This window comes from Cyclopterus lumpus, chromosome 8 (assembly GCF_009769545.1).
Source record: "Cyclopterus lumpus isolate fCycLum1 chromosome 8, fCycLum1.pri, whole genome shotgun sequence".
In the NCBI taxonomy this organism is placed as follows: Eukaryota; Metazoa; Chordata; class Actinopteri; order Perciformes; family Cyclopteridae; genus Cyclopterus; species Cyclopterus lumpus.
Genome location: NC_046973.1, coordinates 14,434,378 through 14,449,559, shown reverse-complemented (window position 1 = coordinate 14,449,559; position 15,182 = coordinate 14,434,378). Strand labels below are relative to the sequence as shown.

The 15,182-nt window shown below is 43.3% G+C and overlaps 1 protein-coding gene across 1 annotated transcript; it reads left to right on the top strand.

The window, feature by feature from the left end:
• Positions 1 to 3,109: 3,109 nt before the first annotated feature.
• Positions 3,110 to 14,753, top strand: zmp:0000000896 (caspase recruitment domain-containing protein 10). The gene is made up of 24 exons (XM_034539704.1): positions 3,110 to 3,195; positions 5,240 to 5,482; positions 6,561 to 6,698; positions 7,486 to 7,672; positions 7,910 to 8,048; positions 8,809 to 9,015; positions 9,170 to 9,289; positions 9,423 to 9,548; positions 9,691 to 9,870; positions 9,958 to 10,062; positions 10,413 to 10,449; positions 10,536 to 10,573; positions 10,685 to 10,773; positions 10,873 to 10,919; positions 11,017 to 11,128; positions 11,502 to 11,679; positions 11,804 to 11,927; positions 12,049 to 12,289; positions 12,438 to 12,504; positions 12,629 to 12,731; positions 12,819 to 12,977; positions 13,116 to 13,228; positions 13,369 to 13,484; positions 13,744 to 14,753. The coding sequence occupies exons 1-24, from the start codon at positions 3,189 to 3,191 to the stop codon at positions 13,949 to 13,951; spliced, it is 3,084 nt and encodes a 1,027-aa protein (XP_034395595.1). The 5' UTR covers positions 3,110 to 3,188; the 3' UTR covers positions 13,952 to 14,753.
• The last annotated feature ends 429 nt before the right edge of the window (positions 14,754 to 15,182 follow it).

The window sequence follows — 15,182 nt, the reverse complement described above, 5'->3', positions numbered from 1 at the left end:
TGCCTGACGGAGGGGAGACAGATGATGATGTCTGGGAGAACTGGTGGCCTTTGAAACCAGCCATTGTACTTCCAGACATACTGTATTCATAGTTGGAACATCATCTATTTCTGTCCATTTAGACATCATGCACAAATTGACGTAGGAACATAAAACACTTACAATACGGTACATGCACTGAAATGTGCACACGTTAGCAAGAGTTGCATTTTTAAACCTGTATGTGTATCTGGAAATGTATGTGCACGCCGTGTGGGAAAACAGGGTATTTAACCTGAGCTGAGGTAAAAATGCCTTTTTGTAGTCCTACAGTAGACATTTATGGTTTATACTTTTACGTCACACAGCTCCTTAAAGCAGTGATTGTATTATCCAGCTAGAACGGATGAGAACTCCTCCCAGACGCTCCAAATTGCAGATGAGGTTCTGTGAGGTCTGAATTGTATGAAAAAATCAGCCACATCGTCTCCATATTAGGTTTCTTTGTCAGCCTGCATGGCTTTGGAACATTTTTCACACAGCAGATCATGAACATTTTATCTTTTTAATTAACATTTAATTCCATGATAAATAAAAGAGCCCTCTGGTTTTAATGTTGTAATATGTTTGTGCCCACGCATTGTTTGTCCAAGCTTCTTGTTTGCTTCAATAATAATTCCTCCCTTCACTCTTACCCTTTGCTGTATTGATGTTGATTCCATGTTAAACAGGAAATTGCAGGGTATTACTTTGGGATATTTTCAAGATAATTTATTTTTGGCCAAAGCAAATTTATCAGCACAGCACCCTTAGAAATACAGCTTCCTCTTTACAAGAGGAGAGTGGAGAGAAACGCGTGTATTTCATTGGTAAATCATAAAGCATCAAGGGCATCTTGAGTTCCACCAGCCTAATGAATGGAGAGCTACTGCCACCGTAGCAGCCTACAGAGGAAGCATAAATCCTGTGTCAAGAATTAAATCTGTCTCAATTACTCATGCTCCTATCGTTCTCTTTCTCTGCCGCTGTTTTTTAAAAAAAAGTCAGAAAAGACGCTTTCTTCACAGACACAAAGGGGAGATTGATTCTGTGCTGCCGCCAGCCTTGAGTCATAGATGGAGCCATGGGGGTACAGCTGCTGGGTGAAGAGCCGGGCCTGTTGTGTGCCGGGCAGGAACAGAGTAGAACCAACATAGAAATGAAACCCACAGACACGGGTGCTCCTTAAGCTGTTGGCCTCCATTGTTGAATAGTTATAGATTGAAGGCAGATTCAAATTCATTCTGATGTCTGATTTCATCCTGTGCTGAAACGTTTTGTGGTAAAAGCAGCACTCCGTCTAACATGCACAGATAATCACGCTGATATAAAAAGCAGATTTAAGAAACTTGCTTATTCCACAAAGTGCGTCAGTGATGGAGATCAGTCCTGGCCAGCTCCTGATGCCGCGAAGCTTATCTTTTCAAAAAGACACAGAAACCAACAGCTGCTCACTCACTTGTTGTCTGGAGAGAGAGAAAATAAATCAACTTCAAGAGCTACAGATTAAAGTGTAAAATGCACTTAAGGGAATTCTGCCCGCCCCATTTCTGTGTGACTGAACTGTCACAATATCACACATTCCAGCATTAGCAAACTGTGGGGTCCAGGGCTGCCGTCAATGGCTCCTCTGTGTTGCCGTCACCTCAGAGACAGCAGGAATGCTCATCCACTGCAGCCCCCCCACCCCCTCACCCCCCCCCCCCCCCCCCACCCCCTCTTTACAGATCCTGCAGTGAGTGGATGAAATGAATGCTGTCATACATGCTATTCTCAAAGTCAATGAGTATATGATACTTACGCATTTCGTTCAGCAAAATAATCTTGAACAACACTCTTATCATTTTTTAAGCTTAAATACGATCTCTAGAAGTAAAATGCTTACGTTAGGCGAGTGCCAAACATTTCCGTGTTTAAGGTTCTCATTCCTGCAGCACTCTATTCCAAGTGGGAACAAGGCCTAATGCAAAGTGTGTATTTATTTCAGCACAGGCATGTAGTTTATTCAGAGGACATTTGTAGAGAGAGCACCTTCTCATGTAGGCTTCAGGGACCCCAAACAGGAGGCCTGTATATTGGGGAGGCCCGGGGATGGAGAGGCAGACATTTCCTGTCAACATGCCAAGAAAAAGACACATTCTTCTGCTAGGCACCCCGCATTTCCTGTCTGCCTTCATACTGTAACTGCAAGACACATTTGCCCAGTCCATACCCGCACTCAAGAGTTACAGCTGCCTCGGAAAAGGAGGAGAAGAAGTTAGGAAATGATAGTGTATCTAAAATATTTGATGCAGCCTATTTGTGTATATTTTCTTAAACCAATGATATAGGATATATTGCACCTCTAAAATATAATTTGACTTGTGACACAAAATCCCCTTTTCTTCTCTTCTAATCCTCATTTTAGTTCTTTAAACCTGATTTTGAGTATAACCTGTAGTTATCATGCACATTTACATAATGCTTTTTTTGTGCAACACTTGCCTCCATACTTGTTTTAACCTTTATGTCTGTAACAGGAGCTTGTTACCTTCCTGAGTTTGTGTTTAAATGCATCAGATTAGTCCCTTGGCAACGCTGGTGACTAACATGCTCTCTTCCAGGACACAACACTGTCTCTCCTACATTTACTAGGGGAGAAGGTATTCTTTGCAATTGAGTGAGTGACTCACAGTTTCTGTACCAAGCCTTCATGATAAAGCTCACAATTCAAGAAGCATACATGTGAATATGTATGCAATATAAAACTATCACTGCAATAATGCGCTCATTGGGGACAGCTGTGAGGACAATCCGTGGTTGAAAGCGCCATCTAGTGCCAAAGGACTCTGCTATCTCCGCCATAGGCCAGCTTTCCTCTAAACATGTGTTGATACAGGAAATCCGCTGTGATTTGGTGATAATACTTTTGATTTTTATTTCGCATTGATATTTCTTAGCTTCCGATTGGCTGGTTGGGGGTTGACTGAAGGTGGAGGAGCTAAGTGTGCCAAGGTGTGCGTAAAGGAATACCTGTGCGCGCCGCTGCTCTCCAGTCAGATGGCTCCCACGCGCTCTGATCTCACTGCTCAGTTTCACTTCTGAAGCGTCTCTGGACCTGAACGAGACGGAGAGGACCTCATTCATTCGTTTGGTCTCGTCTTCAGAACTGATCCCAGGAGGTTCGAGACATGAGTGGTAAGCCAACATGTATGATTTCAGCAGTTTGCAGCTGTTTAATGAGTCGGTCGTTAACTTGAATAAGTAGCAAGGCTGTGCTATAACGGGGTACATAAACATAGATACGGTCTCAGCTCCGGCTCCCGGTTTGAGTCAACAACAAATAGAAACAACATCCCTATAATCTCCAACATTATACTATTCTGTAATACTATGTTCAATGTGGAGCATTGCTCTTTTTCTCCAGATGTAAACTATTCAGTGGCAGTCTGTGAAAAGTGATATTATATATGGCAACTATTTGTTGTTGTTGTTGTTGTTTTCGATCAATTCTGTGTCAATTTGACACATTTTTGTCATCTTGTTTTGCTAAACTAACATATATTGACATATAACAAACACATATTTTCAAGCATGTCAATTACAAAATTCCATCTCATTGTTTCTAAAGCTACTCTCAAAACTTTAAAAACGTTCACACAACATATAAACATGGCCTTTTGGAGATAAAAGTGTTGTGTTATTATTTGCTTTTTTATTAATTTCTCTCAATTGAAAGCAAAGCTTCATTTTTCAGTGCAGATATTTGCTTTGTTTCATGTTTTGTTTTTACAATTGAACCCTGGTTAACATTGCAGGTTGTTTCTATTTCTGTTCATAGAAAAGATAAAGATAGATACAGTATAGTATTGGATGAGTGTTTTCTACTGCCTGGAGTGTCAGGAGGAGGAGTTTGGTTGTAATCACATAAGAAAGATGTCTCAGTAGACGTGTTTATGGGTCATGACTGAGATTCCAGAGCATCCAGACCTGCCTCTACCTGCCTTTTAGCTCAGATCAGTCACATCAGCTGCAGGCACCTCCCTCTCATCGCTGGTAAATACTGAAAAAAGTAAATAAAAAAAAATCTTTAAATATTTTGTATACTCTTTATATATGGGATAAATGCCCATTACTATAGCTATCAGAGCCAAGAGCCAAAAACCACCAAAGCATTACAGCCTGCAGTGAGATGTGAAAGAAACTGGACCCCTGTGTGATTATAAACTGCATTTGTTAATCGAACAGAAATGAGACATGCGATTCTGCTTGTAGAAACAACACAGCTTTGGGGGGCTTGTTTTGTTAAGAGTGTGCCTTGTTCAGCAATTCCTCACTGGATTTGTAAGACTGGCGAAAGCTTTCCCTCCCTTGCATCCCTGATGACAGAATCAACCGTCATGTTATTATTATCATTATTACACAAGGAAATAAAATAACTTTATGTAGTAGTATGTAGTAAACGGTACACATGCACAGTATGTTTTTCCTGTAGTGGCAGGGTTATTCACTTTTTTTCTTTGTCTCCTCCACCGTGTGAACTGAATGGGACTGAGAAGCTTTTGTCCCCTGGTGTGTTTTTAGGTGTGCAATATGAGTCAGGCCAGTATTTTCATGAGACACTGGCCCACAAAGTTTATGACCCAGGTATCAGCAGATGCTGCTGCTGATATACTAACTCACACATGTTTCATATCTGAAACATAACTTCTTGTTCATTCAAACGCTCATTGGCTTTCAGCTAATCAAGTTGTCCTCCTTAAATGAGATCCAACACCATTATCTGCTCCCCGTGTGGCAAATGGCCTCAAGTTAAATGTCTATCTGTCAGATACTGTCTTGTACTTTAAAGGAGTAAAACCCCCTCTGCATTCCTGAGAGGATTTCCAGCAAGGAGCTTCATCTCATTCTTTCTCAATTAAACAGATAAACCCAATAATCCTTTATTCATCCTAAAGAAGGATTTCTATTAAAAACGGTTCAGTGTTTGAAAAAGAGGATCATCACGTATTGAATTTTAATGAAGAGGTTTATAAAGGTTTATTTCCCAAGGATGCCTTGCATGTTTTCTTCTGATGTCTTATCTTTGCGTTGAAAAGCAGACAGACCATAGTGCAATGACCCAATGCAATGGCAGTTCAGCGTTGTCAGGACAGTAAATCTGGCCGTCTTTTAAAATAGTTTTTAGTTTTTAAAGGACTCAATCTCCCTGAACTGCTTGTAAATTTCCGGTCTCTTGCAGGAGTCACAGTTTGGGCAGAGGACGGGGACATAGCTCAGGAGGAGGTGCGTCTCTCTCCCTCCTGGTCAGAGGCGCGTTGTGAGGAGCTCTGGGATCGGGTGGAGGGGGTACGGCACAAGCTGACGCGCATCCTCAACCCGGCCAAACTCACCCCGTATCTGCGCCAGTGCAAGGTCATCGATGAGCAGGATGAAGACGAGGTGCTCAACTCCACGCAGTACCCGCTGCGCATCAGCAAGGCCGGTGAGAGGAGGAGACATTCATTTTAACACATCGATACATCAAAAGCAGAACACCAGCCATACCGCTCAAGTGAACACCTCAAGCAAAAGATTGGTTTTATTTGACATGACATAAAAGGCCACGCAGCTGGTTATGCATATGTTACCCATCAGCTCAGTAGTTTCAGATTAGGAATCTGCAATATGAATGTTAACTTCGATTTGAAACTCACAGTGTAGAAGATACTTTGAGTATTTTTGTAATGTTATATTGCACCTATTTAAACAAGTAAGCTACAATGAGGTATGAGGTGAAAGGGACAGGTCAACAGGAAGTTGGTTATTGTAGTTTGGCCTGTTAATTTGGTCGACTATATTTCTATGAGTCATGAAATCTGAATCTAATACACATATTTTTAGTGTGACATGAGGATTGTATTCTCCAATGTATCTCAAATGCCCAATGCAAATAAATGTCCATAGCTCAATAAGAAGAGAGAACAAGCAATAAAGTTACATTGGCATCATCATAAAAAAAGAATAATGAGATTTCAAAAGAAATCTCAACATTTTTTCCTTAATGAGACAAATGATAGGAAACGTGGGAAGAAAAACCAGGGGTCCATATGCAATGTGGCCTTTGCTATTGAACTGATTAAAATGGCTGCCTGGAAGACAAGCAAATTAGTACGACATGCTTTGAAAATGGGAAGCAATAGAGTCCATGCAGTATGGCTCTTTTGAAAAACCTTCAACATTATGTCTGAGTGGTTGTGCAGCAGATGGTGAGAGAGGAACATGTGGGTAGAGATACATGTTGAAGTGAACAAAACAGGCAGGAGCTAAGGAGAGAGTAAGATGAAAGACTTTGCTAAGTAAAGGGGAGTGTAAGGCTGACAGAATGGGGTATGAACACCCAGTGCATACCTCTGTGGTTTCATTTATCATGGTCACCTATGTAACTCACATCAAAGAGGAAGATTTGTTGAGGCGGGACTGCTTTAGCTCTGATAGTTTACATCGGTTTATTAACATTGTGCCTGGGATAGTGGTTAATTCCACATTGTTACAGTTGTTTTTTTTCTCCTTTTATCGAACAGGTCGCTTGCTGGACATCCTGCGTGGTCAGGGCCAGCGAGGTCTCCAAGCCTTCATGGAATCACTGGAGTTCTACCACCCTGACCAGTACACACAGCTGACCGGAGAGCAGCCCACACAGCGGTGCTCCCTCATACTGGGTGAGGCTGGCAGAGGTGTGGACTCACCTCGTCACACAGAGTTGAGTTTGACTTAAGGTTGGAAAACAATCAACCAAAATACTTTGAAAAGAGAAGGAAATATCTTAATGTGGATATAGAATTGTCACACGTACACTTTGAATGAAAAGACACTGTATGGAATCGGAAATAGACTTTATCAAATAGACTCCATCACATATATTTCAGGCCCGAATATCCAGACTTGATTATCATCTTGAGACTTAAATCTGACTTTCAAAAAATGACGTTGCCCCACAGCTCACAAAGGTTTATGTTTTAATGGCCAGCAAACAAACCTGAGATACAAACACTGTGTGCAGTCTTATCTAGTAGATAAGTAGGCAACTCTCTGCAGAGCTGAGCACACACTCTGGTGTTCTTTTGATGCTTAAGAGTATCCTAAGGAATGAAGGGCATATTAACCAAGCAAAATATGATGAAAGGCCTTTAGACATTTGGCGCTAATGGTCTCTAAGACAAAGAGCAAAAGAAATAGAGCCAGTATGGGAACTTGAAAGACAATCTTATTTTTAAAAGCTTTCTTGGTAGATTTCCAAGTTCACAAAGTATACACAAGGTTTCAGTGTTCCCAGATGTTTAGGAATGCGACAAGCGCATGCTGGTGACTTAGGAGTAAGAGTTATACCCCCGTACCGTCTCCTCACACATTAAAAGAAGCCACTGTGTGCATGTGAGTTTAACCTCTCCACACACACTAACCAGTCGTACCCATGACCCATAACCTCCACCTGTCTTTACCACCCAGATGAGGAGGGTCCGGAGGGGTTGACCCAGTTCCTGCTTCTGGAGGTGCGTAAACTGAGGGAGCAGCTTCGAAGCAGCCACATGTGTGAGCGCCGCCTGTCTCAGCGCTGCCGGATGGCGGAGGACGAACGCAGCCGAGCCGAACGCAAAGCTCAGGAGTTGCGTCAGGACAGACTGCAGGTTGAGAGGTTTGTCTCTCTTTTGGGGGGAAGCTGGATTTGGTCATCTACCTTTTGTCAGGCTGTGGAAATATAATCCGTGTTCACTAAATTCATGAGTGAGAGATGAGTCATGGAAGATCTCTGGCAGTTTAGATAATGACATTCCATTTGTGTGGATTAAAACTACGATGAATCCATGAATGAGAAACTTTAATGTCACAGAAAGCTCATGGTTTACCTCCCTGGATGATTTTGGATCTCAAGGATGCGTCAGGACTGGGAATCGGGCAGTCGAGAGCTGGGCAAGCTGAAAGACAGGCACCTTGATCAGGCTGTGAAGTACTCCAGGGCCCTGGAGGAGCAAAGCAAGGCCTCCATCCGGGAGAGTGAACTACTGAGGCAGGTACGTCGGTTGGGAGCAACATAATGTAAAATCGAAACTGTACACTGTATCATCTTAAGAGGTTAAAGAGACCACAAATCATAGAAGTCACAGAAATTTATACCATAGAGATGTTGAACAGAAGACGTTGGCTGGCTTTTAGTGTGAAAAGGCCCACAGAAGATGAGTCATCCCCTACGTCCCACCACAATCCTCAGCTGCTCCTCACTTTTAAAACAGCTGTTACTTGAAATGGTGAATTTGCTAATAACAGTGATCTGCTCGTCCCCCAACTGGTTTCCCCCTGTCGCTCTAAGCTATGAGGGGCTGGTTTAGGTGCTCCGTGTGCGTCTGTCCTTCAGAGATACAGTTACTTGCAAAACCATGTTGTATAAAGACAGGGAGACATATTGTAAGTTCTGGGAGTCTATGGGAAGGAAAAATAATAAATGTTATGTTTGATGGCACGAATAGCAGCGCCCAAGGCAATTCAAGTGTGCTGTCACAGCATATCCACCAAATCGCTGAGGCATGAACCACTTTGTTGTGAATTATGTGTATTTTAGGTATTTTGTTCCTAAAAGATGGTGACGTTATTAACCAGCTGCATTATTACCGCTATGGTCTTGTTACCTAGCTTGCTGTGTGCATGCTAATATATGATTGTAAGTATGATAAACAGCTCATTAGCCATATTTTATACATGTTTTACGACAGCATAACAAATGGCTGGTGTGGACATGGTATGTCTTTACGGCTGCTTTGCTTGGTCTCCATACAGGTAGAGGAGCTCAGGTCCAGGTTGACAGCGGCAGACCAACAAGCAATCAATCCTTCAGGGAGCACCACGCCAGCAAAGAGAAACAGTTTGCTTCTTAATGGAACAAATGGTTCTCCACCTGCTTTGCCAGAAAAGCCGCTGCACCACACTGAAGTTCACAAAGCTGAGAATACAGGAAGTCAGACGAGGAACTCCACCGGAGTCATAGTATGTTTTTAAATCTACATTGTTTATTGTCTGAAAGCACATTTGCTGTTTCCTATTGTGTCAATCTCACTGCTTTTTTTTATTTTGCAAACTTTTTCTAGTGAAGTTTCTATCTTTTATGTTGTCAACATGTGCTTTCTGTTGTTTACCTAAGGCTCTGATGGATATCCTGCAGCAGGACCGCAGGGAGGCTGCAGAGCAGAGGCAGGAACTCTGTGATGTCATCACCAGACTACAAGGAGACCTACAGAGCACTGAGGAGCACTGGGACGAGGTGTCACAAATGATCCTTCAGATTATATTTGTTTTACTCTTTAAAAAAGGGTTTGATGCACAGCCAAAGTCGGTGTTGAATGTTTTTTTTTCTGACTTTGAGTAGAGGTTGTAACGGTAAACTGTGTTTGTAGCTGGAGTCCCAGTGCGAGCAGCTGCAGCTGAAGGTGAGGACTCTCCAGCTAGACTGGGAGACTGAACAGAAGAGGAGCATGTCCTATTTCAACCAGATCATGGAGCTGGAAAAGGAGAGAGACCAGGTCAGTGTGAATGGAGGCCCGACAGCCTTCGAGACAACTTTTATCGAGGCACATTTGTAGGTAGTGTTTTGCAGTTTGAAATCCCCATATCAGCACCCCTGACTAGTCTCAACAGTTTCCCACCATGCAAACCTTTCGCCAGGCTCTGCGTAGTCGAGACAGCCTGCAGTTGGAGTACACCGACTGTCTGCTGGATAAGAACCGTCTGCGTAAACGCATTGCAGAGCTGCAGGCCAACCTGGAGCAGCAGCAGAGGGAGCTGCAGAGAGAGAGGGAGAGGAGCCGGGAGCAACTGGAGCAGAGCAGCCCCAGTCTGCACTGTGTGAGTTCATACAGCAAGTTAGGGGTCCAGCACTGTCTCCCCGCTGCAACTACACAACACTTCATATTATTCCCTGTGTTTCCCCAGTCTCACCTGTCCCTGTGCAGTGAGGACCAGTGCTACGGCCCCTGCTGTTCCCTCGGCCTGGACCTGAGACCCCAGGCCAATGGCACCCGCCCGCTGCTACAAAAGGTCATCCATAACTAATGCTCTTACTCACATTCACAGTACCAGTAGAATCACCGTCATCCCAGTCAGGTTTGACATCAGAATAAGTAAAAAAGTAGTGCCGTTAATGCAGTGCAACTACTTATTTGTGTGCTGCGCCCACAACTGTTTTGGAGGCTGCAGCAACATGTTTTCACGTTGTCTTTGCAGGATGCAAGGAATGTAGCTTTTGGACTGCAAAGTAAATTCAGCTTATTATTGTCGAGAGTTTGAGAGAGAGTAGTAGATTCCTGTGCAGCCCTCAACGTGTTAGCACCTGCACAATACCCCTATAGCTGTAAGGTCATTGTTCTCTCGTGTTCTCTGTGCCACAGACGCCCTCGAGTGGCCATGCCAATGACAACTCTGAGGGTAAGTTGTGTGCACGTACACCTTGTGGATTATTCTCACATTTTGCACAGAGCGCTTGTACTTGAGTGCTTTTTTCTCCTGCACAGATTCTCGGTCCAACTCAGAGGAGTATCTCCTCTCATCAGTGAGTACCCAAACTCTGCTCATTAACAAACACGGGAAGGAAAAAACAAAAGAGACAGAGGAATAAAGGAGTAAGAATCTGTGTGTTTCGTAATTACCTCTCTACCCTCAGACAGAGGACAACGAAAAAGAAATAAATCGACTCTCCACATTCCCCTTCCCACCGTGTATGAACTCCATCAACCGACGATTCAACACCGAGTGAGTTCATCAGCCCCACATAACCATGCACAATGTAAGCCTGTTCTAACTAGCTTCATTTCATTCTTAATAACGTCCTTTTTTGTCTGCTCTCAATAGGTTTGAATTGGACTCGTGGGGCAGTGATGAGAATGATAACATTACAGGTATATTTCATTGGGTCACATCAATTCTGGTTCTGCTGCCTTTTACATCCTCTGTATGTTGCGAGCGTAAGTTACGAGTCTTTCTGGTGTTTTTTAGGTGAACAGAGTGAACCTTCTTTGTGGGATTCGTGGAACTCTCAGCTCTTCCCCCCTGACCTGGTCAACCTGCCTGAAGCCTCTTCACAGCAACCCAAATCCACCGTTTCCAGGTACAACATCAATGACAGCCACTAGAAACATTGTTGAAGTACACTACAACGCGCAGTGTGTGATGGCTTCCTGCTTCATAAACCTGACAGCTTCCTAGATAAGAATGATGATTGATTTTTACAAAGTTTTTACAAAGTTATGGCATGAGTATTGGCCCCATAGACCCTACATGACCCTACAACATAATTCACAAGACATACAACATGTGGATGAAAGAACATTCTGAGAGCACAGAACAAGCACAAAAGTTAACGTTTTGATTATTTAAAGTGAATAGACTAGAGGAGTTGCACTGCTCTTTGCCAAGTATTTGCCTCATGTACATGTCACGCCCCTCCTCATCTAATACTGCCCATCCCTGTCATCTCTCAGGACGCCCTCCCGCTCCCCATCCTCAAGCCCCCGCCTCTCACCAAAGCACACGAGAGCCAGTCTCGCTGACGACATTACGATAGTCGGAGGAACCCAAACAGGGATCTTCGTCAGCCACGTGAGAGCTGGTTCCCCAGCTGAATTATGTGGACTGAAAGAGGGCAGCGAGCTGCTGGAGGTGTGTGAGTGTGTGTGTCTGTATAGTGCATACATCATGTGTGAACATTGTGTGTATGTGCATCCTTCATAAAGAGGAGTTGTGCTTCAGCTCATGCTTATATGTTTCTCTGAATGTTGTCCAGCTGGAGAGGGTTCTGTTTGGTGGGGGCAGGGTGCTGCTGGGCCAGTGCACTGCTGAGGTAGCCCACTTTTTTCTGCAATGGTGGGCTGAGCCTTCAACGCTCAAACACCAGAGCAACCCAGAGGGTGAGTCCGCTTTTTCTTTGCCGGAGAGTTTACATAAAACAGTAACACTGTATTCTTAAAACCTGTCATGTCAGTGAGAGAGGTGAGACTAAGCGTACCCTTCCATGTTTCCTGTCCTCAGCATACTCCAAGCTGTGCTCCCACCTATCGTCGCCTACTTGTATGGGTGCTGACTCCTTCTACGTGCGTGTTAATCTCAACATGGAGCCTCTCGGTGACCCACCGTCTCTGGGTGTGTCCTGTGACGACATAATACACGTCACAGACACAAGGTACAATGGAAAATACCATTGGCACTGTTCGCTGGTGGACCCACACACCACCAAGCCCCTGCAGGCAGGAACTATGCCCAACTACAACAGGTACGCCACTTGGACCTTGATTGGTCTGCAACCTCATTCTAATTCCGGATTTTGAGGATTTATTTTACAGTGGTATTATATTACAATACCGTCTATTCATTATACCGAATTAAGAGTGTCGGTGACAAAGACATATTTTCCACCTTAGGGCACAACAGTTGTTACTTGTTCAGCTCCGAAAAATGGCCCTGGAGCAGAAAGACTTCAAGAGGAAGGTCAGTCTGCTCATATTGAAATGAAATGAAAAGCAGGTTTCCTTTCAGTCACTGTGCTAAAAACCAAACTGTTACGTAACTGGCTACATTAGATGTTTATTTTTCTCCATTTTCCGACATGTAGTTCTTGAAGAAAGCATCCGGACGTGTACGACTGGTCAAGGCAGTGGACCCCAGTTGCCGTGGGATTGGTTCCACACAGCAGGTCCTTTACACACTTAGCAAACGTAAGATCCAGCCAGTGTTCCCAGAATGCAATTTTTCTTCTAAAAGCTGGGCATTAATGTTACCTTCATGTGTGCCTGTCCCCTCAGGTCACGAGGAGCACTTGATCCCGTACAGTTTAGTGCAGCCGGTGCAGATTCAGGCGAAGCGGCCGGTCATCTTCTCCCCCTCTCTTCTCTCCCGTCGTCTCATCGAGAGGCTGCTGCAACCACCAGAGTCTGGTTTGAAGTTCAACACCTGCCCACCAGGTATGCGCACATCACACACACTTGTTCACTTCCCAAACAACGACAGACCCGGTGAACAAAAAAGGTGGATGATTCCTCATTTGACCGTGGCGTGATTCACCACAGTCTCCTCTTTCCCCTGTTTCCGGTGGTTTACAGAGCCTATCCAGGCTTCAGAGAGGCGGGACAAGATAGTGTTCCTGTTGGATCCCTGCAGTCTAGAGACGGCTCTGGGAATACGGCTGCAGTCAATACAGGATGTCATCAGCCAGGTAATTTAAAAAAAACACATCAACGTCAAAATAATCTCAAGGTACAAACATCCCAAGTCTCTCTCAAGGAAAAGTAAGAAGAGTAATTAATTTTGCTAATGATAATGCACGGACATTGTCACACATTATCTCCCTCTCAGGACAAGCACTGTCTGCTGGAGCTGGGGCTGCCCAGTGTTGAGGGCTTATTGAGACAGGGGGTGTACCCTATTGTCATCCATATCCGCCCGAAGAACAAAAAGAACAAGAAGCTGAGGTAAGTGGGCAATCATGTGCTTGGCAAGTACAGTAAATTCAGTGTAACAGTAAGTATCAGATCATAGCACCATGATAGTACATCATCGGCTCGTGCAGGTTCACCACACACTTCACGCCATTCACATTCTACGGTAAATTTGCATTTTTCTGTGTGCTGTTTTCTTACAATACAGATATACAAAAGCTGTTGTTGTTGTTGTTTTAAAGAACCTAAAGGGGTTGACTTGCTGCATATGACACTCTAACACTTGACATAGGAAGCTTTTTCCACGGTGTGGGGAGGACAGCGTAATGGAGGAGGTGTGCCAGGCCGAGGAGCTGCAGCTGGAGACATTGCCCCTGCTCCACTACACCCTGGAGCCCAGCACATGGAGCTGTACTGATGAGCTGCTGGCAGCCATACGTAATGCCATCCACAGCCAGCAGAGGGCAGTGGCATGGATCGAACTGGATCGGCTGCAGTAGAATGGAGAAACAGCATATTTATGTTCATTCATGCAAACTACAAAACTAGATTCTCTTGGCTATAAATCAAGAATCTGGCAGCTGATAGCAGGTAACAAACCACAGCCAGGTTTCTGGAGACGATTAACATTCAGTGATAGATCATCATACTATTCTAAGGGAGTCGAACAAGATATACTTCAGGATTTACTGGTAATCCTAATAATTTTGGAGAATTCTCATCTATGTAGCCAAGCTGGACTTGTTACAATGGGAGGATAGGAAAAACATTCTAAAACTAAAACAGATTTGACCCACAGGAAGGTACATAGCAATAAGGTAGTAACAATGTAGCTGTTTTTATCAATAGGAATTATTCCATGATACTTTTTTTCCTTTCAGTTGTATTACATTACTGTACTTTAAACACTGAAGGGATAACACAAGGTGCTAATTGTTTTTAGCACGTTGATCCCTGGCTATTCAGTTGTGTTGTGAGTGGAATTTTAAGCTGTGAGGACACAAATGGGGGACAACATAGGTGACGGGGATTGTAATATGTTGTAAGCAGGGAGGTAGTGAGGTTGCTAATCTGCTTATCCACAGGTCGTACTTAAAAGTATCACACTGGCATAACTGTAATTATATGAACAGATTTTCAGAAAAACTGAATTTGTGACGATTTTTAGGTGGGATGTGTATGACTGAAAGTCAGCAAGTGCTGCATTTGTATTTACAATACACTGTACAGCAGAAACTGTAATTAAGTTGGAAACATTGCCTTGTTTTGTACTGCTAAAAATAATTTTTAAAAAATTTCATTTTGTAACCAGTTTAAAAATTAAATGTGTATGAAAATATATGATGTCTTGTACGCTCAATTACACAACTGACTTGTTCCAATTGTTGAAGCTTTTATTGAAATAGTACAACAGTGTAGCAGTGCAGTAGATTCAGTGAGGAAATAAGACAAATAACAAATAACGTATACCAAGTAATACAAAAGCAATGGCACTCAACTAGACTAGACAATATATTTTTTTAATTAATTCCCACTATAAGGAGTACTATATGTTGTCATTCAAGGTAACCGAAACAATCGCTGGGGAAAAGCATTATCAAACTTTAGAAACAGAGTTTGGAAACTCTTAAAAAGCTGTTTGGGCAATCTCAAAAGGATTTTCAATCGTTTGTTGTTAAAAATGCCAAATGCCTCACAGTACTTCTCATAAATCCAAACCAATATAGTATA

What these genes read in the sequence shown, in the direction of transcription:
- zmp:0000000896 (XM_034539704.1), top strand. An exon ending in CCCGCCCGCTGCTACAAAAG is followed by an intron (nt 10,063 to 10,412) that starts GTCATCCATAAC and finishes TCTGTGCCACAG; the next exon opens with ACGCCCTCGAGTGGCCATGC. An exon ending in AGGAGTATCTCCTCTCATCA is followed by an intron (nt 10,574 to 10,684) that starts GTGAGTACCCAA and finishes CTCTACCCTCAG; the next exon opens with ACAGAGGACAACGAAAAAGA.